This window comes from Periophthalmus magnuspinnatus, chromosome 5 (genome assembly GCF_009829125.3).
Source record: "Periophthalmus magnuspinnatus isolate fPerMag1 chromosome 5, fPerMag1.2.pri, whole genome shotgun sequence".
Taxonomy (NCBI): Eukaryota; Metazoa; Chordata; class Actinopteri; order Gobiiformes; family Gobiidae; genus Periophthalmus; species Periophthalmus magnuspinnatus.
In genome coordinates, this window is record NC_047130.1 from 10,929,980 (window position 1) to 10,939,103 (window position 9,124).

The 9,124-nt window shown below is 38.7% G+C and overlaps 1 protein-coding gene across 2 annotated transcripts; it reads left to right on the forward strand.

Moving 5' to 3' along the window:
- The first annotated feature begins 867 nt into the window (after positions 1-867).
- On the forward strand, positions 868-8,224 carry mych (myelocytomatosis oncogene homolog). Of its 2 annotated transcripts, none has more exons than XM_033966796.2 (3): positions 868-1,090; positions 3,805-4,342; positions 5,333-8,224. In XM_033966796.2, exons 2-3 carry the CDS (start codon positions 3,817-3,819, stop codon positions 5,890-5,892), a joined length of 1,086 nt encoding a protein of 361 aa, XP_033822687.1. In that variant the 5' UTR covers positions 868-1,090; positions 3,805-3,816; the 3' UTR covers positions 5,893-8,224. The 2 variants fall into 2 exon arrangements, with proteins under 2 accessions (XP_033822687.1, XP_033822686.1); XM_033966795.2 differs by lacking the exon at positions 868-1,090 and adding an exon at positions 2,855-3,044.
- The last annotated feature ends 900 nt before the right edge of the window (positions 8,225-9,124 follow it).

Consider the following 9,124-nt stretch of genomic DNA (forward strand, 5'->3'; position numbering starts at 1 on the left):
ATTTTTGCAAGAAATACAAATGTTCACATCATTTAAAAGCAGATTAGAGTACTGTTCCTTCAATAAAAACATTACTCAAGTATGTAGGAGTATGCTGCTAGAAAAGTACAATTTCAAAACAAAAATTTCTTCAAAAAGTTACCCAAGTAAAAATAACCTTTGCATTACACCTACATAATTTTCAAATCAATTTATTTCCTTTTTTTTTTTTTTTTTTTTTTTTTTGTAGGTTAAAATCGGCGTTTTAAACCTTATCATTTCGCTTATTACGCTGCCTAGACAGTCTCTTCACCTTAAAAACCTCCCACCATATCCCTAAAAATATGCTATTTAAATATAAAATACCGCTTCGCTGCTCACTGTACCCACTACATTCCACCATAATGACCTACAAACTGCCTCATCTTGTGTTCTCTGATTCACAAAAGCGTCAGATGGACCTTGGTGCACATTTCTGCGGTGTTTGGGTGTCTTTACGAGGCGTGCTAGCTCGGCTCTCTGGTTGTGGGGCGGGGGTTTGCGACAGACAGGTCCCTGCAGTTAGACACCCGGCTTTTCCTCACCATCCACGTGTGTCGTCCCGAATTTTACCGCCACCATTTTCCAGGAATCCCACCCTCTGCGTCGTATCACTCCGCCGGGAGGAAGTAGACCCGAATTTTAAAGCGAAAATTCACGGCAAAAATCTGCAGACTCAATTTCCCGCTTGGATTAGTTCATCATTTCGCGCCACGACGGTAATAACAGCTGGAAAGTGAGGTGTCATTAGGATTCATGTGCAGGTTGTGAAGTTTTGGCGCGATTTTACCTTGGCGGAAGCATATTTTCCCGGTGGTGATATATAAAGAAATGAACGGGGGCGGCCACACCTCTAGTCTGTCTGATAGTAGCAGCGGAGGGGGGAGACCACGCCGACGCAGTTAAGCCACTCCAAACCATGCTGCCACGCTTCAACTTCTACTTAACACGCAAGAAATCTCATCTGAAGACTGTTTTCTAACCCTGTGCTGCGTCTGTGGACCTAAACCTGATATTTGGACCTGTTTTCAACCGTTATTTACGACGTTTTGTTCTTTCCATCTGTTTTACGGTAAGTGCGTAGTAATGCATTTTCCCATTCATCCTACAGCTTGCCATTTTTACGCACGCCCGCTGCTAGTTTGTGCCTCTTCCTTTTTGGAAAACGCCACGATCCGAGGTTTTGTATGTCTGAAATATTGTTAAACCCATTGTGTATGCGTATTTCACGTGGGTTACGCACAGCCCACGCCGTTTAAATGACCCGCACAGCCACGCCGCAACCTTTGAATTATTGCAAGGACTTTGGAGTCGATTGCACCATGCGCTTCCTGCATTCAATGGGATTTACAGATACGTTAATTGATTGCTGTTGCTGCCAAAATGTGCTATAATGCAATTTTACCCCTTTTAATCATTTGGTTTGGAATTTTCATTTGAAGTTAAGTCGCCTTGTCATGTCAAATTGTGCGTAAAATTGCGCGTAATTGAGTTATTTCGATGTTTTGCGACGCAGAAGAATGATTTTTGCAGTTTTTTTCCAGAGCTATAGGCAGATAAAGGAGTGACTTGAGTCCAGCCTGCCACACCACACTGCTGCTTTGTTCTCGCATGCCATAGGACTCTATATGCGTCCCAGTGCATTCCCGTCTCTCAACCGGCATTGCGTCCAATTGTACCCCGATATAACCTTGAAACAAAACTTGCCTTTGTTTTAGCATGTGAAAGTGTGTGTATAGTGTATACTTTGTTCTTTCTAAGTGCCATTGAGTCTCTTTGTGTAAACTTGTGAAAGTGGAATCCTGCGGTGACTGCTGTGGACCATGTGTTGGAACAGCGGTCGGGTTTTTTAAAGACAGGAAAAAGGCGAAGAAAGTTGTCCTAATGTGGCCCTCCTGTGGCGAAGAGTCGTATTTCTCTTTTACAAAAGGCACTAGTTTTCTGACTAAATATTGGACATTTGTGGTTTTGCAGAAGTGATTATATAAGCAATGTAATGCCCAGGCTCTATACTAGTGCACTGGTAGACTTATGCAATGGTTTTCTGTGGACGTTTACCTGGTATTGAGCAACTGTTGTTTTATTGATTGCAACTGATTTAATTACTTTCAGATGTTGGATTTTAGACATTTTAAAATTAATGCAATTGAAAGTGCCTATTTTAATTTAACAATAACTTGGATTTTTACAATTGTATTATATTGAACCTTTAACATTTTTATTTGCATAACGTTGCTATGTAATTACAATTGCATCTACATTTGATGCATGTTCAATAATCCTGTAATTTGTGTATTGTACTGCAGTTTTTTTTTTTTGGCATGTTGCACAATTTATTCAATAACATATTTGATTGTGCTCCTTACAAGGCAGAAAATGCTATTGGTATGCATTATTTAAAAAGTATTTGCCATTTTGCTATGCACTCAAGTCCTGCAGCGCTTTCCCATCAGCACTTTTCCATACACCACACCAGTTCAAAGCGCAGATTTATTGCCGCATAGTGTATTCTGCTGTCTCTCTGAATTCTTGGGATTTATTTAAAGTTCGGGGAGCACCGTTTCACGTTTCCCAGAAGCCGGTGTCGAATTTCTGGACCCAGCTGTTCCGATGTCGTCATGGCAATTTTTGAAAAAGGGGGGGCCAGCAATCTTTTCTTTTTTTTTCTTTCTTCGTTTTTTTTCTTTTCTTTTTCCTTCTACCTCCGTTTTCTTCGGGGTGATATAAGGACTTTTCTGGTCCCTCAAATGGGCGGGACTTCGCAGAAATGACGCGTCGCTGTGGGCGGGGCTTGGTGATGTAAACAAGACTAAAAGCGGGACAGTGGACCATGCTGATTCAGTCTTGAGGTAACTTTCACTACAACGCGTACCGCTGCTGCTACTGACTGGATATTTTTGCACTTGACAACAAAGAGCCTCAAAGGATCACTACTCCCTGCCTCACCTCTTGGGCGGATTTACATTTCAAACACTACCTCACACTTGGATGCGAGTTTCTCTGGCTTTTGTTACCTCCTGTAAAAGGTAATTGTGAGGTTTTTAGGTCTATGGATGTGTGCTTAATTTATAGCAGGTTATACATTTATTGAATTTTTTTTTTACATTTTAATCATGTCATATTTTAAAAACATGACTTGCATAGTATAATCCCAAATCCCCCCAAAATGTAGCTTTGTTTTCAATTATTGATTGAATGGTTCTTTACGTTTTTGTATTTAAAAATGTAGGATATTTCTTGTGGCCTGAAGACTTGAAGCCAATGTGTTATATCTGACCTACATTATAAACTGTTAAAATAATGGTTAATAGTGCTGGCTTTAGAGCAGCTCTGTACTTGAGCAGCGTGGGGCCACCCTCTGCTCTAGTGTCTCTACCAAGTTGTTTTCACATGAGCTTTTTTTGAATGAAGTTCGAGTTGTGGTGTGCTACATTGCTGTATTCCTTCCACGTGGATTAAAAGTGCCAAAAAATAAATGGACATCAATTCATTTTCTGACCATGTCATTGAAACCCATGTTGCCATGGATACTAGCTTGATATATTACTTATGTGCTTGATGTTGCTGTTGGTTTGCCAATATTTCATCTAAGCAATTTTTTTTTTCATTGATTTGCTCAGGTTTGATAAAAATCAAACTTTATTTTCCATTTCTCAGACAGCTTTTTACCGTGTTGACAAATCATTTTTTTTCAGCAATTGCACCCAATTTCCCTCATGGCTAGAACAATCTCCTGTGTGCATTGAACTGTAGACATTAATCCCACTCCCCCTCTTCTCTCCCCAGACCATCGCCATCATGTTGCAGAGCTTTGGTCAGTCTCATGACTGGCTTTACTCCGAGCCGCTGTTCGATGATGACTTTTACCAGAACTTAGTGAAAAACCTGGAATCTCTCCCCACTCCCCCACAGTCACCTCCCATGAAGCCCTCTGAAACCTCTGACACAAAGCCACTGTCCAAGGAGGACCAGCTCAGCTATGTGTCCAACATCCTCCTGGAAGACTGTGACATGCAAGCACTTAACTGGAACTGCGATTTGTTTGAAGAAAAGGAGACCAGTCCAACTAGTGCCCAGTCCGAGGATGGTCCCGAGTACTTTCTGTGGAAGGAGTGGGGTAAAGGGTTTGATGAGAAGCTGGTATCGTCCATGCTCAGTTCTAGCCCTCTGCTCTCAGACATTGACACAAGTATATTCGAGGAGATCGCCGGGTCTACGCTGGACTGCCAGGCCCTGATGGAGAACACACCAGAAGGCAGTGAAGTAACGTCGGACTACGGGTCCGCGGGAGGAGAGCTGTCAAACTACTCATCCTCAGACTCTGGTAGGTCTATGGCTATATACACTTCTGTAATGCATTGCATGGATGTGTTTGGCAACAGTTCAAGAGTAAAAGTTGCATCTAAGATTCATGATTTTAGTTAGTGGTTTGTCAACATTCCACAGACTTGAATGTTGACTCCAATCAAACGTGTAGCAATCTTTGTAACTTGGAGGCAAATTACCACTTGTAGAGTAAAAATAAGCACATTTACTATGTGCTTTAGACTGATACAATAGCTAAATAATAACTTAAGACCCTCTCCTATTAGGAAGACACAATGACAGATTTGGCATTTCAAGTTTTTGTTGGTGTAATTTAGGAGAATTGCTTGCCCTTCAAATCAAAGATGTCATCTGTGGTATGTTATCGATCGATGATACTGATGCCCTCAGACCATTCTTATACATACAGTGCCACTGTTTGTCAAAGCCTCTGGAGGGCCATGACTCAGACTGAAGTTGTCCTATTAAAAGCATGAGACCACCGTAATGGTTTGGTAGTCACACGCTCTTATGGGAAACCCAATCCTGCGCCGTGCTTGGCTTAATGTGACTCATCAGGATCAAATGAGTGAGTCAGACTTTAAGTTCGATTACAGACCGAGCCTGGCTTCACCTGCTGCCGTCAGTCAAAGCCTACTCTTGCTTCAAAGTCCCACCCACACATTATTTCAAGCCCAGATAAGGCAGTGTAAAAACTAAAAATTAACAGGACATTATCAGCAAAATATAGGAGTGTTGAGAAAGAAGAGATTAGGGCACACGAAATATAAAGTCTTTCACAAGCCCTTAAATGTTTTAGAACTTAAATTAAACTCAAGTTTGGGTTATCATGAAATCAGTGTGCTCAAATTTAAAAGGTCAAATGATTACTTTCAAGCCAAGTAAACTTCCACTCTTTTGTTAAGTTGTAAGTAGTGATGTGTATTAAACTATGTATGGGTTAAAAAAGACTTTGCAATGGAATTAACCAAACAATTTTCTTCAACAGAGGAGGAGATCGATGTTGTGACTGTAGTCCGCTGCCCCTCTAGCGCCTCGCCTTTGCCCTCATTGGCTGACATCCGGCAGAGAGAACAGGATGAGGCAGAGCAACAGCGATTAGCCCTGCAGCGCCACAACGCGGAGATCCAGCAGCAGCACAACTACGCGGCGCCCTGCCCCGCCTCCCCTCCGCCTTCACACAGCCACAAACGCTCTCGTGACGGCTCCATGCGCCACCACCACAGGAACTCCTCTGCAATGTCCACCTCGTCACGCTTCAGCTCCAGAAACTCCACGGAAACTGAGGATGAGGAGGAGCGGCGGCGAACGCACAACGTAATGGAACGACAGCGACGCAACGAGCTAAAGAACTGCTTCATGTATCTCCGCGACAACGTGCCAGAGCTAACGCGCAACGAGAAGGCGTCCAAAGTGGTGATTCTGAAAAAGGCTCGGGACTGCATTTTCAGCCTGGAGGATGAGGCACACAGGCTGCAGAGGAAAAAGGACCAACTGCGAGCGCGCCAAGAGGAGCTAAAGGCTAGGTTAGCACTGCTACGAAGCTAATGGCGATAAAATGACTATGTACAAAGACTATGGAGATGGACTTGTAATGACAGCCCAATCACAGGAAATAGTTTGTTACAACTTTATAAACCAGTGAAGCATGGAAAAAGAGCAAAACCTATTGTTATATACTGTAAATGTTGACATCTTAACTGTTAAACTTGCAAACGGTTAAGGTTAGTGTTTGAATAAAGCTGCAAGTCAGTTTTATAAATTTGCCAATTTTTATAGACTAATGCTAATTTTGTAATGAAATGAGAAATTTAACTTCTAACCTTCATCACATTTGGTTTCCCAGTTGAAATGTAAACAGTTTGTAAAACTGAATTTCAGAAACTCATTAAATTTGTATACTTAAATGTCTAAAGTATAGAGCAAGATGTAGTTTAAGCTAGTATCAAATGCTAGTTTGTCAAATTGGTAACTAGAGGTTATAAATTGTATTTTTTTCTTGTATGGTGACTTTAAACTTTGGCATTTTATCTTAAAGCTATATTAGAAATGTAACAGTACAATTGAATGTGATGAAAATGGGTTGAATTTCTAAAAGCCCCTTTAGATAAAAAGTAGAACTATTGGTCAGTTTTAAAAACTTCAATGTTAATTTGATTGTACAAAATGTCACATGAAGTTAACCATTTTTGCTGTAACTACATTTTGTCTATACAGTGAACATTACCTCAGACTACTTTGTGCCATGGTTTGCAAACTTGTAAGTCTTTATTTTGGTGTTTGGGCTGAAGTTTTGAGAGACGGCGTAAAATAGATGTACGCACAAATAACGGACATTTCAAGAACTAAATATTTTTGAAAACTATGGTGACACACATTGCCTCAAATCATTCTCATGCCTTGACTGCTGACTGTTGGATTTATGTTAAACCCATTTTCACTTGGATTGAAATGCAGGGAATGCACAATGTTTTTTGTATAGAAGTCTTATGGTGCAACACTTGGGATTTGAGTATAAATATAAAATAGATGTTTGTATAAGTTGAATTATTTGCTTTTTATTGAGTCAAAAGTAAGTTTAAATAAATGTTATTGGTAGGTTACACCTACTTAATTTCCCACTGAAGTTTTGACTTTGGCCTGTTTAATGTTCAACTTAATTCCTTATGTGTTTCATATGATATGGCCATTATAGGATTTAAAAGGTTAATTGTGCTTTTGCATTGAATCAAGCCAAACACAATTGTTTTACAATTGTGCTGATTCTTTAACGGAGTTGAACAGGTTTAAACTTTACATAAGTTGAGCTTAATATCTTACAAGAACAAGGCTTGGCTACATTTGAAACTAGACATTAGGTAGCCTTTTCTTCCAGCAATAATCAATTATGCTAATCTGAAGTTGACGTGGAAGGACATATTTAAAGTCATGGGTACAATCCCAAATGTTGCACTTGAAGTTGAAGTGTAGATGTCAGACTATGGAGTTGGCGTAAACTTGAATGATAGTGTATTTAGAGCCATACTAAACCATCCCTCCAAACCTGGGTCCACTGTCCAGGTTTTAGACATGTTCTTCAGGTTTGCACCACTCTTTAGTCCATATCAGGTAATGCTAACCAATGCTAACCACTGTAGCGACCGGTAACAAACTGTTCTTGCTCCAGTTCGATCGACTTGAGTTTTCTAGCCATAAAAACTTAACTTTTTCAGGTTTAGAGTCGAGAGAACTGAAGCTATCTCGTTCATATCCAATGCCTTCCCAAGCGTTGTGCTAGCCTGTACTAAACTCCGTAAAAAAACAAATTCCACTGATCTCAAATTTGACATTATGGACAAAGATTTAGATTGAAAGAATGAATAAAGATGAAGCGGAAGTGCAGAGTTTTATTGTTTTTAACAGTCAATTTATGTTGTAAATGTCCAGTCCCCCGTATAGATTTTCCCTTTGCTTTGTACAAAAGTGTGTAGCTGTCATGAATAGTGTGTGTTATCGCTCAAAAGGGGTAAAACCTGTATTTGAACCTTTCTGTGACATTTGCGTCGACAATTAGTTTAAGGAAATTCCCTAAAAGTCAAGTGTCATACCTATGTAGATAAATTGTCTAGGTTTTAATGCTAGCCTACTACTATTTTTTGGGCTAACTTGACAAAAAATTGTCTAAAATTCTAAACATTGGTAGGAAAAGTTAGACTTAAAATTTAAGATATGAAACATTTAATGTTTAATGCATGTTCAAAGTTTATTATCCTGTCCTTGCCACGCCACTAAATCATAAAATCCCTGAAAATCTCAAGTATTTTCTAGCCTGCTTTTGCTATTTATAGGCCAATTGTTCAGAACAAATTACTACCTTCAGAATGCACAACTCAAAATCTTTTATAAAAATTGTGAAAAAGGTGAAATATAAAAAACAGTTGATCACATTCCTGTTTTATGACAATTCAGTAACTAATTTCCTGTCGCAACAAAATCGGTCAAAAACTACTTTAGGCTGGATCTGAAGTTTTGAATTAAGAATTTAACAGAATTTTGAGGGTGGATTGTGTAAAGGTTCAAAGTAAATGTTGCTGTTTTTTTGATGAAATGCACAAAATGATGATTTTTCATGTTCGGCGTCTTAAATTGTAAATCGTGACTGTTATTGTGGACTATAAATTCTTGGTGACTGTGGATTATATTGACGAATATTATCAAAATTGCATACTACGGTAAAAAAAAAAATGGGACAAATTACATCAAAATTTCTGATGTTTGATTTTTTTTTTCTGTTAAAATCAGTGTAATCCACAGTAAACCACTAATATCTGTATCAAGCTAATCGCTAAACCTGTTCTGCCTTGAAACTGTTTCATTTCTTATTCTTTGCTTCAAAACCTCAAATTAAATAATCGTATATATTTTATAAAAGCAGAATTTTGACACATTTCTATTGTAAAGTTTATTCTTATTCAAAATTCTAAGTTGTTTTGGCATGTTAAACCTACCTCCATCGGCTGCAGTCTGGCCCAGTTTTTGTTATTTTTTGTTTAAGATTATTTTTATGTAAATATATATTTTGGTTATTGTATCATAAATTATTTTAGTCAATTTTGAGTTTTCCTCTCAATTTTCTTCATTGTATGTTTTGAGTTTGTAATTTTTGCTGAGACACTTTGAGAATATAATAAAATTGAATGCAAGCTGTAAAATAATTGTTGTCTTTATTGATAATGCAAAACATATAAAAGTATTGTTATTTTAAAATATTACATTAGTCATAATATCAGTTAGTAGTACT